The sequence below is a fragment of the Dermacentor silvarum genome, chromosome 10 (assembly GCF_013339745.2).
Source record: "Dermacentor silvarum isolate Dsil-2018 chromosome 10, BIME_Dsil_1.4, whole genome shotgun sequence".
NCBI lineage: Eukaryota > Metazoa > Arthropoda > Arachnida > Ixodida > Ixodidae > Dermacentor > Dermacentor silvarum.
In genome coordinates, this window is record NC_051163.1 from 25632981 (window position 1) to 25651409 (window position 18429).

At 44.5% G+C, this 18429-nt stretch overlaps 1 protein-coding gene across 4 annotated transcripts in view; it reads right to left on the bottom strand.

Moving 5' to 3' along the window:
- LOC119466395 (protein FAM135A-like) overlaps positions 1–18429 on the bottom strand; it is a 59892-nt gene that overhangs the window by 14424 nt on the left and 27039 nt on the right. For all 4 annotated transcript variants that reach the window (XM_049657335.1, XM_049657336.1, XM_049657334.1 and 1 more), the window contains 5 exons: positions 10349–10408; positions 9934–10043; positions 6695–6786; positions 5415–5512; positions 3150–3301 (listed from right to left, as the gene is read on the bottom strand). In XM_049657335.1, coding sequence (XP_049513292.1) covers positions 3150–3301; positions 5415–5512; positions 6695–6786; positions 9934–10043; positions 10349–10408 — 512 coding nt within the window. The remainder of the gene's footprint in view (positions 1–3149; positions 3302–5414; positions 5513–6694; positions 6787–9933; positions 10044–10348; positions 10409–18429) is intronic.

Sequence of the window (18429 nt, forward strand, 5' to 3'; positions counted from 1 at the left end):
GATTTCAACAGCTTCAGTAACTTCTGTATCCATTCACCATCGGAAGGTGAACGAATGATGTGAGCTTTTTCACTAACAATATTTATTGCAAGATTTGACATACCAATCATAAAATAACCCCAAACTTATGACCTTATGGAAAATTAGCGAGAGTTAGGAGGTGTGGGCACAGGATATGAGGTGATCAACATGCATAGTTTGTTTTCCAGCACTCAAAGTTACGCAAAAAAGTACAATAGCTTTAAAGCCCTTGCAGGAAACCACACAATGCACTGGTATCAGGATCAGCCCACCAATCACTACCTTTGATTGCCGAGTCTTTGAAATCGACCCAGTTTCGATTACAGTAGAACCCGGATACATCGAACCAGGAAAAAACAAATTATCGTGTATAATGAACAGCTGTAAAATCCCCTTGAAAATTTTTGTATAAAATTTTTATCTTATACATTGAATTATTAATATATCGAACTATTTAGCGATCCCCTTCGAGTTTATATATATCCGGGTTCAACTGTACATCATCTCTGGAATCGACCCTGTTTACTCGGTGAGACAGCACTGAGACACGCAAAACCCCGGGAAGTAGAGAAAGAAAGCTTCAATTTAAACATATTATTGTATTTAGTTCATTATAAGGCTTGCACAATGACAAGGTAAAGGTTCAGTTAGGGACTCCCCCAAAAGTATGCGCACAAATCCAAGATGATGCAAAGGACACATAATGTTGCAAGCAAGACAGGATTGAATGTCAACTTAGTACAATGTACTTTACCGTGCATGTTATCTGTACAAGTCGATGATGAAACAGTATCCCTAGCCTGTACTATGATTCTGTCACACAAACTACGGTGATCAGTCATTCTCATTCCAGATAGCAACTAAGCACTGATAAATAAACCACAATTTCCATGTGCTCTTTGTTTTGTCCAGTCTGATAGCACTGTTTGTATCAAATCGTGAACAAACTAGCCCCACACTCAATCCTCACCACTCTTCAATCATTATACCGACCTTGGCATAAACACCATGAGTAGTTGGTGCAATCATTTAACCTTATCTTTCTTGTGCGCTTGTTGGCTGCAGGATTTTCTTTGGATCTTTTGCATTTTCTTTGTGTTGTGTGGTTGACCAGTTTGTTTTGGTGCCAAACATTGAAGCTGTTTTTTAATGGTATTATCATTAGTGCTTTTTTCTCTGACTTGTTCTTTTTCTTGTTGTTGTTGTTGTTGCTGCACTTCTGTGTGTCCTATGTATTTACAATTTTATATTTGCTTGGTTATATCCAATAATTCGTTATATTCATGCTATATCAAAGTTAGGCTGTAATCCATTAACTGCAGTACACTTTATGGACAGGCCAAAGCTCTGTACTGCTAAAACACTGCATTACAATCACTGTAAAAAGCTCAGAACCAGAAGAATTTTGTATTTCCTTGAGTGAACTATTTGTTTTATGGTTGCGATACTCGTCGTCTGTGCCAATCACATGCTGCTCTCGCCTACAAACACAAGCTTGTTCACACGCGCTGCTGAACTCTATGGGAGCCAGAGCTCTGCCAAGCTGCAACACACAGCTTAGCCACCGTGTAGCACCCAGAATCATGTTGTTTACTCTGATGCATGCAAAGAACTTTAGAAACAGATGACAAGTAGTATGCCAAAGCATCTTATGCAATAAAGTCCGCAACCAACCTTGGAAACTGCCGTATTTTTCTGCATATAACCTGCACCAAAATTTTAAAGAATTTTGCAGTAAAGAGGGGTTGGTGTGGGTTATATGCAAATTTAGCCTTTAGGTGTAGCTTGTGAATGCTAGCTGCAAAGTGATCTGATTCACACCCCATAACACGTGACTGATTCGTCCGCGATCATGTTCGGCGTGTGAATCCAGCTTTGTCAGCATCGCCAAAGAATTGGAGAATGGAGCCGCTGACCAAAGATATGATGTGGACGAGTGGCGCATCTGCGAATAGAGACTGGTTTTGCAAATATTTGACCGTTGTTGTATGCAGTCATTTCCGGGGATTATACGTGCGAATTTTATTTTTTTCCTTCTGGGCTTTTGTAATTGGGGGTGCAGGTTATATGCGGTGATTTAAGTGGAAAAATACGGTATGACCCTCAAAATGTACTGAAAGAGCTCTAAAGAGTTTGTTTTCAGGACGTACTGAAGATACCACGAGAGCATGGACTATGGAGGACCGGATTTGTGCGATTCTACCACTAGAGAACATTTTGAGGACATCATCCACATGGAGCAGCTAACTGGATCTAACCAATGTGCTCTGTGTGTAACACTTCCGAGAAATAGCAGCATGTTCTGTGTGACAGCTACCACTACTTGACAGACCACTGCCCTTGCAGTGTGACTCGACTTGGAGCTGCGCACATTCTTGACCCATGGAAAAACCACTTGCGCATTATGTGCCACGAAAGCGCTGCCAGTGTTTCTGAAGTCCCCAGGTCCTGCCGAAACTTTGTGAATATCATTATTGCAAAAGTGCATGACTTTATGTGCTCTTTGTGTGTTTATGCGATCGCTGTGTATAGTTTAATTATCACCCAGTACCTGGAGTAGCACGACAGGCAATCAGCCAGGCTAACATCTCCAGCATATCATTAAAGCCTGTATCTCTTTCTCTCTAACAGTTAGTCTATTAGAGCAGCAAAATATGTGCCAAGAGACAGAGAGCACAGTCAAGGATGGCAGAGAATTAGGTAAACAGTGCAAAAAATGATAGGAAAGGAAGACAGGCACAGCGCTATGAACCCCTGATAGTCAGCGCTACATCCGTCTTCCTTTCTGTAATATTATTTGCACTGTTTGCCTAAAGCATGGAATACCAACTTGCCGAGAAAACTGTCCTTCCAACGAATTAGGCAGTCCGATGAAGTTAGGAAACCTACAGGCAGTGGATGGAGCCAGCTGATGCAAGAAAACGAATAATCGGAGACTGCTGGGGAAGGTCTTTGTTCTACAATGGCATAAATTAGGTTGATGATGATGATGACATCGTGATCTTATCAAGGGGACATATTCGGGACACCCCGAGGATTTTATTGGGTTATCTGACATCTGCAAGCCAGCTTTCAGCCGATGTAGGCAAACCACGCAAAATCAGTGAACCAATTTGATTCAAACTGACCCATGTTGACGAGACCACTGTTGTTGAACAGCGTGCCGAGGTGAGGGCCTGAGAGTGAGAGAAACGTGCACAGCAGGTTCAGGTAAGGCTTCATCTCGGGTCGAGTCAGCGCACTGCGGATGATGATGTTTCCTAACGAATGGCCGATGAAACTGCGCAGAAAAGAAGCAGTGTGTAAATGCTCAAGCATCAAACAAATTAATTCAATAATGAAAAGCACACAAAAGCATAGCCCAACAACAACAGCAACCCCCCTCAATACCAACTTCCTTCCCTGTGCACACGCACGCACGCGCACACACACACACACGCACACAAAATCAGGGTTGTGGAATGGGGCTCCAAATTCAATTCCTATTCCACTATGTTGAATGACGCAGTGACAATTTTATTCCTTTCAATTCCATAGAGTTGGATGTCCAAGCCAAATCCCATTGTAGCAATGGCAGAATATAGTATTTCGTTCTTTCAATTCTGGGGAAGCACCATGAGGTAACAACAGCCTTAACAATGGGGATTTTTTTTTGGTTTTTTGTTCTGGACAGCGTGGCAGGAAAATACCCACGCGTGCACATGATGCTCCCAGGGTAACAAGTCAATAAACATTCAGGGAAATGAAGTCATTCCATTCCTATTCAATTATGACTGAAATGAATTGAGCACAATTCCACTCCAATTTCATCCATACACAATTGGTCACAATTTCATTTACTTTCCGAGGTTAAAAAAATAAACGAAAAAAAACGGGATGACTTTGAAATATATTCTATATTCAGAGGTTGCAACTCTGCAACTCACTATATATACATGTAACACTGCTGCCCCAAGAATTGCGTCAGTGAAGTACAGTCGAACCCGGATATATTGAACCCACATATAACGAATTATTGCGTATATCGAACAGCCGTAAAATCCCCTTGAAAATCCCACGCTCTATAGAACTATATAGACTGCGCTATACGGCGTATATAGAACGCCCGTTCACTAGCAAATTCGATATATCGAACGCAGCTCCATGCCGAAGACCTTAAAGAGCACTTCTTTGTGCACTTTGAGGTCTTCTGGCACCTGGGGAGGAGAAGAGAATGTGCAGTCAGCTGAGCCGTGGGGTTCATGTGTGCAGTCAGTCGAGCCCCGTCAAGCTGTTCGGCTGGTCCGCGTGCTACTTCGAATGCCAACATTCCTTCTTTCCGATTTTCGTGTTGTCGTCGTGGGAGTTGAGTTCCTATTCGCGAGTTCATTTTACACAAGCGAAGTGTAAAAAAAGAATGAACTTAGACTTTGCGATGAAGATGAAAGTGATCCAACAATCTTTTTGCACGTAAATAAAGTGTACCTGCTTTTCTTTTTTTTTTTTTCCGGCTTGCGTGTAGTAACTTAGCGGCCCTCGAACGCACCAATCGATAAGCCGTCGTTTGTCTCAGGGCCTATTATTTCATATATCGAATTACCTATATATCGAACTTTTTTGTGATCCCTTTCAAATTCGATATATCCGGGTTCGACTGTAGTGACTTCAAAATCAACAGCATCATCAAGGACGTGTTAGTTTACACTTCAGAATATCAATGTGCCCATTAACCATGAACTGTGCAATATCACAAAGAAGAAAAAGGAAAAGTGAGCACCTTCAACCATGACCACTCCCTCCTTTAAGCACTAGCTTTTATATCATGTGCTTACATTGCATGTATAACTGACAAAAATTATTTATTTGTTAGGTACCATAAAATCCCGAGCAAGCGCTCCTACCCATGGCAAGCACCCCCCTCCATTTTCGAATGATTTGAAATTGGCGCCACCTACTGAGCAACCACCCCCCACCCCCTCCCTTTTCTTCACCCTGTTCACCGCTTCATGCATTTTCCCCAGACCGCTTGGCTACAATTTGTTTTCGTAAACTATTTACAAAATTGCACATTAAATTACATAAAATTATGCAATTTAGTGAGAAAGAAATTTACTGTTTTGCCACACTTCTGCCCAGGCGCTATAGTTCTCCATAGTAAGGTATCTGCGTAGCCCCCCTTTCTTCGATTGTCTTTCACCAAAGAACCAAAGAACCAAAGAGCGGAGTGCTTCCTCGGGATTTTACAGTAGGTGTATGTTACATGTCTCCAGCTGCTGGGAACATGAGAGCTCGCTTTTTAGTATTTCTTTAAAAATTATAGCTCTTAAATAAGGTCACTGAGACAAAGGCAAACATTAATAGTGAGTCTCATGAGAGACAATAAATCTCACAAAATATTATCACATAGGACTTGCCTGATTTTGGTTGGCTTCAGAGCGAACACTTCAATATGGTAGCTAATCTCGGAAACAAGACGATCTGTCATGGTTTCAAAATCTTCAAAAGTTTCACCCTGTAATGAGCAAAGCAAATTATTACAATAAGAAGCAATAAAGTAATTCCCGAGGATTTTGGCTGTGTACAATGCTATGCAGTAAGTTCTGGCTAATGCTCCATGCTAATTGGGACAGTTCAGACGATTCAGCTTGCCTTGCAACTATGGCTGCATAATTATCCTTAACAGTGCAAACGCACAAACAATGCATTAGGGTTTAGTCTTTTGGTAATACCACGACATCATAGGCACCAATGGCAGAAGCAGCAACACTGGCAACGCCCTCTTGCAATGCTTTTTTCAACCAGAATGCATCAAAATTTTTTCGTTTTGCGTCATTGTTCTAGCAGAAGGGGGAAAACGAAACAGAAGTTCACTATACACTAATTATTGTTGCTGCGGACACATCTGCATCAGCAGATAAGTAGAACGAAGCCACTGCAATTACGGTACTGTGTGTTTAGTCGACAACAGAGTCGCAAGATGGCGCCACCAGCTATGATGCCTGCATCCATATGTCAGTCATTCCAGTACAGTTGAACCTCGTTATAATAAAGTCACATCTGACACAAGCAAACCTTTATTATAATTCAATATTCATTATAAGTATATATTCATTACATGCTGACATCAGCAAGAAACATTTTATATTTGCTTGGTTATATCCAATAATTCGTTATATTCATGCTATATCAAAGTTTGGCTGTAATCCATTAACTGCAGTACATTTTATGGACAGGCCAAAGCTCTGTACTGCTAAAACACTACATTACAATCACTGTAAAAAGCTCAGCACCAGAAGAAATTTATACACAAAGTACAGTGACGAAGGAATGTGGCGAGCTATTGCATGCAAACTAGTTTAACCTTTGCAGTGGCTGCCAGTATCAGTGACAGTGCCACTACCACATTGGTAATTGTTGGAAAATAATATGGGAATGAAACATATGAAAAATCTGTGCTTCTTATTTCTTCTAGAAAGATTTTATGAAAACATAGTTCGTACCTATTAAGGGGAGTTAAAAATGGAGCTTCAGACATCAACACAACTAGATGCGATGCTCAGTACAAACACAAAGCGAGGCTAATATGAACAACGAACTTATAGGCACTTGCAAAAAAAAAAAGTTTCTGTTCGATAATCATCAGTTCCCTATTCATGCACAATTGAAGAAAGGAAGCTGTGAAAGAGTCAGTCACCTGATTCCTTTCAGACATGAGGAACTCAAAGTTGACCATGGGGAGGCCCAGCTCAAGGTACGTGCGGACTAGTCTCAAATCAGCACTGTTTCCTGCGTCACAAAAAAAGCAAATGAGAGAAGCAGCGCCATTTAGACATTACGCATGACTAGGCCTCGGCAGCAAATACAGTCAGGCAAAATGAACAAGTTCAAATTCATGAACCACAAGCCGACTGTTGCGATCTTGCCACTTAGGCACAGCAACGGTAGGAAGCAGCACAGGCACAAAAATAACAGACAAGAAAGTAACAAATAAGAAGATAAAAGACAGGCACCATGTGGACATACGGCATTTTCGTGGCCCCTGTTCACGAGCACACAATCTTCATCTCGATGCTCATCATTGACTGCACCTAAGAGAGGGCAGTGCCAATACATAACTAAAAGAGGTCATTGTACTTTATCACCACTCCTCTAAAATTCCTGCACTTGAACTAAAACAAAAAACTGAAATGAAATTCTTGTTTTACATGCCAAAACCACGATCAGATTATGAGGCACACCATACTTTCGGATTAATTTTGACCACCTGGGGTTCTTTCATCATCATGATCATCAGCTTAAATTTATGTCCACTGCATTACGAAGGCCTCTCCCTGCGATCTCCAATTACCCCTGTCCTGCCCTAGCTTATTCCAACTTGCGCCTGCAAATTTCTTAACTTCGTCACCCCACCTAGTTTTCTGCCGTCCTCGACTGCACTTCCCTTCTCTTGGTATCCATTCTGTAACTCTAATGGTCCACCGATTATCCATCCTACAAATTACATGACCTGCCCAGCTCTATTTTTTTTTTCTCCTAATGTCAACTCGTATATCGGCTATCTCCGTTTGCTCTCTGATCCACACCACTCTCTTCCTGTCTCTTAACGTTATGCCTAACATTTTATTGCAATAGCAATTATACGGACACTCCAAGCGAATTTCTGCCGTCGCCGTGAGGTTCCCTACAAAGTCCAACGGCGAGAAAACCGTCACCGCGTGCCGTACTCTGTGTGTGCAAGTAGAAGCGTGCGAGGGTGAGCTGGCAACCGCAGCTTAATCTCGCGCACGCGAGAGAGGAAGGCGGCCGGAAGCACCCGGTCTTCGTTTGCTCGCGAGGCACAGTGAGGAGCCGACGGAGACGGCGGCATTGGCGGGGGGGGGGGGGGGGGGGGTGCGTTCTGCTCTTGCGGCTGCTGCTGATGGAGCTGCCATGCAGGCACCGTATCTTGAAAGCAATCTGCTATGTGGCTCAATTGTGCGCCTGTGGAGCCTCATTTTCAAAACGATCTGTGATGGGTACAAAGTGCTCGCGCCGAGTGCCGGTAGCTTCGTATGCGCAGTGCTTTCGACATTTGCGTTGAAGTGAGACGAAACACAGTGTGAAGGTCAAACTCCAGCGTTTTGACGAGTTTCCGCGTCATCGAGTGAGATGTGTCCATGTTTACCTGTGCGCGCTGATACCGTGCTTGTTTTTTAGTTAGTAAGCAAATATTTACAACTTTATACGGCCGATAAAACTACTATCCTTACTTCGTATAGCTGCCTGCCAATTTGTTGCTTCGCCTTTCGGGCGAAACTGCGACTTTTTTTCGTTCCATCGCTGTTTGTGCGGTCCTTAACTTGTTCTCGAGCTTCCTTGATAACCCCCAAGTTTGTGTGCCATATGTTAGCACTGGTAGAATGTAATGATCGTACACTTTTCTTTTCAACGACAGTGATAGGGGGCTCTTTAACGTGCACGTAATGCATGCCACATGAGGAGTTTTGCATTCCACCCCCATCGAAATGCGGCCGCCGCAGCTGGACTCGAACCCGCGACCTCGAGTTCAGCAGCACAATGCCATGGCCACTAGGCTACCATGACAGATAACTACAATTTCATAATAATGTGTATTCAACGTCTGCAAAGACACAACAAAGTGGAGGCACGTTTCTCAAGCAGTTGCTCACCACAAGTATTACCAAGGAAGAGAGAGAGAGAATTTATTTGAGAAATAGTGAGAGGTTGGAGAGGTTCACCTGGGGTAAATGTCCTCTAGCCTACTACACTGCACTCAGAAGGGAAAGAGCAAAAAAATAGGGGTATACCAGGAGGGACGATGAGATTAGAAAAAAAATTAAATTATGGGGTTTTACGTGCCAAAACCACGATCTGATTATGAGGCACGCCGTTGTGGGGGACTCCGGAAATTTTGACCACCTGGGGTTCTTTAACGTGCACCTAAATCTAAGCACACGGGTGTTTTCGCATTTCGCCCCCATCGAAATGCGGCCGCCGTGGCCGGGATTCGATCCCGCGACCTCGTGCTCAGCAGCCCAACACCATCGCCACTGAGCAACCACGGCGGGTACGATGAGATTAGGCAGTAGGATGAAACTATACCAAGAGTTTCATATTTTGAACCGAGCTTTAAAGATAAAATGGTACACCTAAAACGAATGAGACCAATGGTGCATTCCTCGAAGTCGTGTATAATCAGATGATTTTTTAAAGTGCAATTACTTAGCTAATTAGTTCAATTTACTTATGCAAATTTCAAGTGTTCATTTTATGGCATAAGTCGTACTTGAAAAGCTGTAGAGTGTGCTCAGAAACATAAAATGAAGTTGCTTCCACTACGTTATCTTTTACGTGGTTCTTTTTTCCAGGATCTGAAGAAAGCTCACAAAGCACGGAATAAAAAAAAAAAATCACACGACTGCACTCTTGTGCTTCTGGGTGGCAGCGCTCTTCATCGTGTTTTCAAAGAACGAAACTTGCATGCCCATAGCAAAGAAAGTCGACGAGTGTGTGTGCATCCGCATTCAGTGCCTGCACTCTCTTATAATTTAGAACTGTGGCTAATTTCGATCTTCACCACGAAGGTGCTGATGTATGCTGGATTGCCATAGCCAATGTTCTTTTTTTCTTTTCTGATATGCATGCAGACTTCGTTTCTTCGAAAGAAAAATTAATCCAAGCACACGCTGCTGAAATCCACAAAGTTACGGTGGCCTGGTACAGAAATCTACGGGTGACATTGCCACCAATCTTTCATTTTGGAGTCGCTTCTCACTTGCCAAGCCTCCACTCACATTAAGAGCAGTCACTCTGCTCTTACAACACAGCCTAATATTCTTATTTAACGTTCCTTTAAAGCTTCGAGCCAGACCCGCATGCACAGGTAAGCCAGTGTGAACAGCTTTAAAGAAAAGAAATGCCCTCAGCACTTACCGTCCAAACCGTGCACACATATCACAAGGTGAAGTCCTTCGGGGCTGAACGCTCGCAGGTCATTATCACACTGAAAGTAGGGTACCGACGATGCCAGCACCGGGAAATCACTGCAACGGGGCAGCAAGCAAGAAAACACTTTAGAAGTTCGGGCAAGTATTCCAGAAACCAAGGAAAATTTTATTACATGATTAGGCAAAATGCATGATGTTCAAAAGTTTCAAGGGTGGCTATGCAGGTGTAAACACTGATTCTAATTCAAACATTTCGATAATTTGAACTAGTTTTACTGTCCCAACATGGCTGAATAATTGCGAGTCAACTGCTTGCGGCTACTCATGTAAAAAAATCATCATAAATACCACAACCATTACAATAAAGAAATAAAATTACTAAAACAAAGATGGGTACTGACCTGTACCACAGCCAAGGCATGTTTAGGTGTGCACGGAATTCCTCTTTTGCCTTCACAAAGCTGGATAAAAAAACAAAGAACGAAGACAAGCATAAGCTTTTCCAAAAAACTACACCAGTCCACTTGACTACAATGCCAGCCTGCTCAAATTTTAAATATTTAGTATGGTGGAGATCATTGACGTGAGCTTGTAGACAAGGATTGAGGTAGAAACAAGTAAACAGGAGCTGTACGCTTGGTCAGTAACTTTTGGGGATACAATCACTTCCAGGAGACCTCGGATGACTCTGCAGCAGATGTGACAGCACCTACAACACCATTCTTGCCACACGGCCAACAGCACTGTCTTGGCATGGTGCCAGGAACACCGCAGCCTGCAGACACCGACATGTTCGGTGCCAGGTCACATGATTCCTTGTGAAAAGTGATCGCATCCCCAAATGTTATCAAGAATATTGCTCCGGGACAATGCACTGTCTCGTTTGCTCATCTTTATCTCAGTTCTCGTCTTCAAATTTGTGCTCGCTGATCTTTGTTGCACAGCATGAATCAACCAGCCCAGGGGTTCTCAAGCATGTTCGTTCCGGGGAACCTTGCTAAGCTCCATGAAGTGCCAAGGAACCCCCCCGAATTAACCGAATTAAAGTGTTCTAATTAAACTAATGTCAAATTATCCGGAGTATCAAGAAAACAATAAATGAAGGCTTACTACGTCAACACGCTTTTATTTACTGAATGCATCAGCAAATCTTGTTTCTATTTTGCACAAAAGCAGTGAGTAAGCTGAAATTCTTGTCATCTCAATTAAGGGCTAGCAGCAGCGAAGGCCTCGCAACATCCTTCGCAGCACGGCAGCGGCGCGCGTCTTAATCTGCAGACACGCTTTTCACTACCGCACGCACATCCGGTTATTTTTTTCGCTAGGGAGCTGGTCGCCAACAAATCGTCCGTCCATCGCAACGTAGCCAGTGCTCTTAATCTTTGACATTTTTGCACTGGGTCAAAGCGCAACTACTGCTTGCCGCAATCGCTGCGGACGAAACCGCGGCCGGTATCGACACGATCATGGACAGCGACCTTGCGGTTCAGAAGGCAGGCAGCCGACGCACGCACCAAGTCAAAACGAAACTACCATTTGCTGCAACAAGTATGGACGAATCCGCAGTCGCTATTGACGCGATCATGGATGGCGACTACGCAGTTATGATAGCAGTTGTTACGGGTTGTGTGCGCGCTACGGAGATGCCGGGTTCTTGTCATGATCGAGTTGCTGAGCGCCGTGTGAGAAGGACGGAGCAGCAACGCAAGCGGCAGCAGGACCGACTTGAAGTTGTCGCATCTGCAGATCGCATTCAAACGGCACGCGCCACTGCGCAAACTACGCAGCTGCTACCAGAGTACAAGCCACAACCCCTCCTTCCAGCGCTGACTTCCCTCTTTCCTCCCCTGCGCAAGATTCGGCTCCCTGTCGCACTTTCACTCGCACATACAGCAAATGGCGCGCGGTGGGCGATGCCATCGCCCTTGGACTTTAAACGGAACATCACGGCGACCACGATGGTAAAAATTCGCCTGGAGTGTCCATATCATTGCTATCGTAATTATATAGGAATGGCACCCATATGCTTACACGTGACCCACATTCACGAATTTAAACGTCACTGTAATTTTTTTTAGATCACTTACCAAATGAACAGGTGCGTCTTATATATATATGTTCTTTTTTTAACTGCCAATTTGAGGGGGGTGCGACTTATAGACCGGAAAATACGATGTGTAAACGAAGCTCAGAACCTCTGCACTGGTCTGCAAATTTTTGGTCATTCAAGACCAGACGAGATAATATACAAAACCAAAGCACACACCTGATGATATCGGCATTGACTGCAGACGCCCGGCGCACGGACACAATATCTTCAGCTTCATCGTTCGCGTTTTCATCCTTCTCAGCTTCTATCTGTTGCCAAAATTCCTGCGATGCCTCCACGACGCTGTCCAGAGCCGCATGATACTCGTCCTTTGGGTCGGTCAGCATTTCCATCAGCGTACACTTGGTTTCGAGGTACGACCTGCACTCTTCGTATCGCCGCCTCGCCTCCTCATCGGACGGGCATACCTCTTTCTCGACGCCGTTTTGAATCATACTAGGATCCTCCGGGGGCTCTTCGTCGTCGCCGTTTTCGGGAAGCGTGGGTGCCAAGCACGGAGCTTGGTCGCTCGCAAACTCAGCCGGAGGCTTCGGGAAGAAAGCCGTACCTTCACAGGGCATCATGGGAGCATTCACAGGTTCGGCTTGCTTTTCCGTAGAAGGCGTGACACCATTCACACTGTTCTCCTGAGAATAGGGAAAGCTGCTGCACTGTGCGCTGACAGAGTGGTTCGTTAGTTTTTCTTTACAAGATGACAATGAAGAAGGATGGGCACCAAAACTGCCTGCAGGCATCGCATCTTTGGGGCTGTCTCTGAACTGCGGTGGTGGTAATGGAGGTATTGACGTCCCGCCGTCGAGTGGAGATGTTGCACCCTTCTCTGGCATTGGAGCAATAGTCACAACGTCGGACGATGTATCCGCACTTTCGTAACCTGAAGTAGACTTACTGGAGCCTCCGGTTCCAGGACAGAGAAAGACCTCATCCAACGAGTCCCTCCTAGAGTCGGGGATTCCAAGAGATTCCCTCCTCGAGTCGGGCATGCACAGGGATTCCCTCCTTGAATCGGGGACTCCGAAGCGATTCTCTCCTAAAGTCGGGAATGCCCAGCGACTCTCTCCTCGGGTCCTGCGCGTTTGAGAGTGGTGCCGAGGTGCGACGGGCGTCGAAGCCGACTTGGCACGACGATGTCGATCGCCTGTGCTTCGCGGCGGTGAGGCTGTGAGCCAGAGCAGTTCGAAGGTGCGGTCTTACACACGAGCACGATTCCGACACAGCCTTCCTGGCGACGACCGGGTCGCTGACGAAGAGTGCGTCAAAGTTGGCATTGAGACTGTCGCTTGCAACTCGTGACCTCGGCGGTGGTGGAGCCGGTGGCACGACTTGCGGCGCCGTTCGTGTTGGTGCCAACTGGGTCGTCAAGTCGGGCATAGACTCGCTGTTGAGAAGATGGGACTGCGAAGACGTTGCGACGCTTCGCGGAAGGGACAGGTTTGCTGATGTAACCGCAACTGAACTCTGCGAGTGCTTCATCTGTGAACTGACAGTGCTTTCGCTGGATTCGGCGGCTCGAGTCCGCAGTGCATCGAGTCTCTTGAATGCGAGCAAGGTCACAGATGAGTTGTTGAGGATGCGGCCTTTTCAGCTGACGAAGCAGGCTGGCCGTGCGCGCTTTTAATTTCACTTTGGCTCGCGATGATGACGCGCTTCCTTTGCTGGAGCGGGTGGCGCCGTCACGGTCTTGGGCATCCGCAGAAGAAGTTGACGATGTAGAGGTGGGAGAACCCAGGTCAGCATCAGCGGAGAGAGTTGGCGAACCGTGCCGCAGCGGCACGGATTTCTGGCCCAGCAATTTGGAGGCCACCGCAGCCTTCTCTGAAAGCTTCATACTGCTGACAGCAGATGCTGATGGACGCCTGTCATCGAACTGAAGCGAGATGTCGCTGAGGTTCAGGCAGGACTCTGAAACAGACAAACATAAATGCTTTGCTCCACACATACCCTTGAGACCACTTGCCCGCTTTCGTGAATACAAAAAGCTCTGCGAATACACAAAGCGTTTACATAAATACAAACACAAATGCAAGACCCTTTCGTGGTCGCTGCATATTGACACTGTTGAGGATGACATCTCCCGCACTGCTGGCATGCTCAACAAGTTGAAACACCATGCCCCACCAACCATGAAACGCACAATATACTTTGCACTTACACCCTCCCACTTTTCATATTGCTTTCTTGAATGGTTGATGACAACCCAAATAAATCTAGGCTCATTATAGATGTTACAAGATCAAGCACTACGGTAACACAAGATGCAGAGAATGCATTGCACAATTCTAAAACAAGTACAAAATACTGAATCTAACGAAACTTTGTAGCTACACGATAAAGCTAGAAGTATTACGACAACATGAAATGAGAGAGAGAATAAACTTTATTGAAAACTGATCCAGCAGCTTTTTTTTTTCAGCCATCCACTTAAAAAGGTGCATACAATTTAAGAAATACACTCGAGCGCCTCTAGAATGAACACTGCTAGAAAGAAATGGCCTGTATAACGAAGGAATAATGCTGCCTCGGTTCTATTGTGAGCTGTGCGACCTTTACAGCAAGATGACCTGTATAACGAATTATTTAGGAGGCCCCAAGCATTTCATTATAAGGGCGTTTGACTGAAATACAATAATTAATGTTCGGTCAAGACCAAAAGCTAGCTGCTCAAATTGCTGACCTTTTCAACGACTATCCCGTGGTGCTAGAGTTGTTAAAATGCGGTATACCACCATAGAAATTTAAGGAGAAAATGATGAAACTGCTATTGCAGTACTAAACATATTTACGGTTTTGTTATTTCATGTCTTTCAATTCACTGTTTCAGCTCACATGATCTCGCTGAACTTGATCTGCTGTAAAATGTTTTCAGAAGAACTGTTGAGGAATGTTCCCATTGTGTTCATGCGTTTCAAAAAGTGAAGTGTTTTTGTGCACTTCTGCTCTACTGCTGCAGCCATAAATTTGTCACGACTCAGGTAGCCAACTGTTCACCTTTAGCAGTGTCCGGCTGGACAGTTTTGTAAGGTTATCTCAAATAAACGAAGAAAAAGAACTAACGCGATGCACAGCCTTGAGGTGTTGTTGTCTTGAAATCCTGATAGTGCTCCTCGTAAATGATGGGAAGGTTGTTGCTATCACCGTCCAGCTCGGCACACTCCACTTCCAACGGGGGAAGCAAGGCAAGGTATTCGGAACGCCGCAGAGCCTCCGTCACCTCGAAGAAGAGCTGCGTGCTGCATCAACAGGAAAGGGCTGGTTGCACTAGATGTCATTCAACTTCAAAAGCAATGTACACTTGCGGCAAAACGTTTAAAGGAACAAACAAAGCAACAAAGTACAGCTCCAAATTGAGTAACACAGTGCGCACATTCGACCAAGGCAGTGTATGTCCCAATGCCAGGCTGCTCCAGCACGCCTGAGGAAAACTTAAATTTGTTGCTGCCATCTATGGTTGAGAAACTTTTGCTAGTCACGGTAGTCATAATCATCATCACCAGTCTATTTATGTTCACTGCAGGATGAAGAACTCTCCCAGTGATCTCCAATTAACCCTGTCTTGCACAAACGGACCCCCTCTTATGCCTGCAAATTTCCTAATTTTATCACCACACCTAATTCTCTGCCATCCTCGACTGCGCTTCTCTTCCCTTGGCACTTATTCTGCAACGCCAATACACCATCGGTTATCTGCCTTTATCGAAAGCCTTTTTCGTAATCTATGAAAGCCATATAGAGGGGTTGGTTATACACTTCACAGGTTTCTCAAATACCTGATTGATAACATGGATGTGATCCATTGTGGAATATCCCTTCCTAAAGCCAGCCTGTTATCTGGGTTGATAGAATTCAGCTGTTGCCCTGATTCTGTTCGTATTACCATGGTGGGCCTAAAGCCCACCATGGTAATACAAAGCCTAAAGCAAGCTAATGGCTTACAGTTCAATTCCTTAATGTCGCTCTTTTTATGGGTTAACATGATGTTGGCATTCTTCCAAGTCTCTGATACACTTGAAGTCATGAGTCATTGTAGACAACAGGGTAGCAAACTTCTAGAGAACAATACAGTTGAACCTTGTTATATTGAAGAGAAAGTTCATTATACACATGCTTATTATATTGAGGTTTGACTGTATCCCCTTCGTCTTTTATCAAGTCGAGTGTTTTTTACCAGATTCTGCCGCTTTTCTCCTGGACGTATCTAGCAAACCTTTTAACCTCACCTCTAGTAGTAACTTCATCTCTGGTAGTAGTTTAACCTCATCTCTAGCAGTGGCCGAGTAGTAGCAGGATGAGTACTAAGAGTAGCATACAAGTAGGCCGAGTAGATGTGGCAAGCTGAAGCTGTCCACTACCTTCAGATCAATTGCTCAAACATGTCATCACTGGAAATGTACTGAAAGTTGGGCGAGTTGGTAGCTATTCATTATGATATTGCAGCGCACACACAACAAACGAGGACACAAGGCAAAGCGCTAGCGTCTTAACTTTTGCCATGTGTCCTCGGTTGTGTGCGTGCTGCAATATCGTAATGAATGTCATCACTACGTAACGTTTCATATATTGTTCTAAAATGTCACACCATCAATGTTCCAGTAGAACCACCCAGCTCTTTCCACGATTAGCTGCTACTGGCATGCCTGTGGACATTCGGCGCACCTGGCATCATTGGCCGACAGGACGGCGATGCGTGGCCGCTCGATGACAAAGTAGGCCTCGGCAAAGCGCTTGACGCGTTGCAGGTGGTGCTGGCGAGCCAGCTGCTGGCGCACTCGGTCTTGGTCCGCGACCACCTCGAGGAACTGCTTCCAGAGCACAATCAGCGCACCGCACAGCTGCGCCACGTCGCTGTGTGCCACTCGCCACAAAGTCTTCCTCGTTCTCTGCTTGCTGCACATGCGCATTGCGTACAGAAAACCCGCCTCGTCAGCAAGTGTAAAGTGCACGGTAGAGCAGCAATAATAGATTAATAATGATATGCTGCGTTTTTTATTTTTTAGAGTTAATAGAATTATTTTTAGAAATTGCCCGTGGTAGATGATAGCATAATTTTATCGTTTGAGCTGGATTACCTACTTGAAGAGATGGACATTATTTGCATGAGAAATGATAATCATAACATAATTGAGTAACAAATTTTCACTAATTGACTTCATTGCCATATACTTCACAGCACATATCACAATAGCCAGTGAGTTCGCAAGGCATATCCACTTGGAACAAATTTTGAGGATTACGGCAGTTTTGAGTTTTGCATTTCCAAAGTGTCCGATGAAGTGCATTTGTGGTTCAGTTTATTTTTGTCCACGAAGCATAAAAAGAAGTTTTGTTGAAGAAGCAGAAATAGAGTTCACTTTATAACAATTTTGACTGCACATATCTCCAAACTTGCACCATCCTCAGTATTAGTTCCATGTGAAGAACAACATGTAATTTGCAATATGGCACCAAAGCACTCAGTTAAAAAGTGATAAGGAAATTTTGTTAATTAGTGAGTAATTTTGTTAATTAGCAGCACTTTAATTCTTGAGTAAGTAATGTCTTCAAGTGATCCAGTTAAAAAATAAAATTAGGCTATCTGCCCCAGGCGTTATTTTTCATTATGTTAAAATAAACACCTGGTATAAGAACACCAAAATTAATGCTTATAAACAGCTCCTTCTATATTAAATAAAACACTGTTAAGTAATAACTATTTCTGCTCCAATCGTGGGATGCAGTTGTACACTTTTTAAGGACAACAGTAACCTGCTGGTCATGACTTATTAATGCCAGCTTAAGTGAAGCAACCCATTTTGTCCTTCTGTAGAAATTTATGCGGGTGCTGCTTCAGAACGTTATGCGGTGGCTGCAGAACAGCTACCCACGAATGAGAAGTCAGAGAAACGGTAAAATGCCGACAAGGAGGAAAGCAGATGTTATCAAGGAGAGTCAAGGAGACCATTACCGTGATGTGAGCAAAGACTTTGTCCCACTCCGGAGGGGAGACATCCCTGGCCTTAAGGTGATGAAAACAGTCCTGGTACCAGGAGGGACAGAAGAAACAGAAGAAGAGAAAAAAGATATGCGGGAGAGAGCAACGAAAGAGCAACCAGAACCACAATCAAATTGAACACGTTGCGCGCTCAACGAACACCCCAAAGAATATGACGGACAACAACAGAGCAGTGGTGTCCGTTCTTTGGCACAACACGTTCAATTCCATAAATCACCAAAACTAGCCCAAGCCCACTTCGTTTTAGAAGAACCCCAATCATTATCAAAAAGTCCATTCGATTGGCCTGCGCTTCCTGAAACTAGTTCGGGAGGCGCTGCACCTCGCTACCCATTTCAGCAGTTCAACATGGCAGCATCTGCATGCGCTCATTTGTTTGAAGC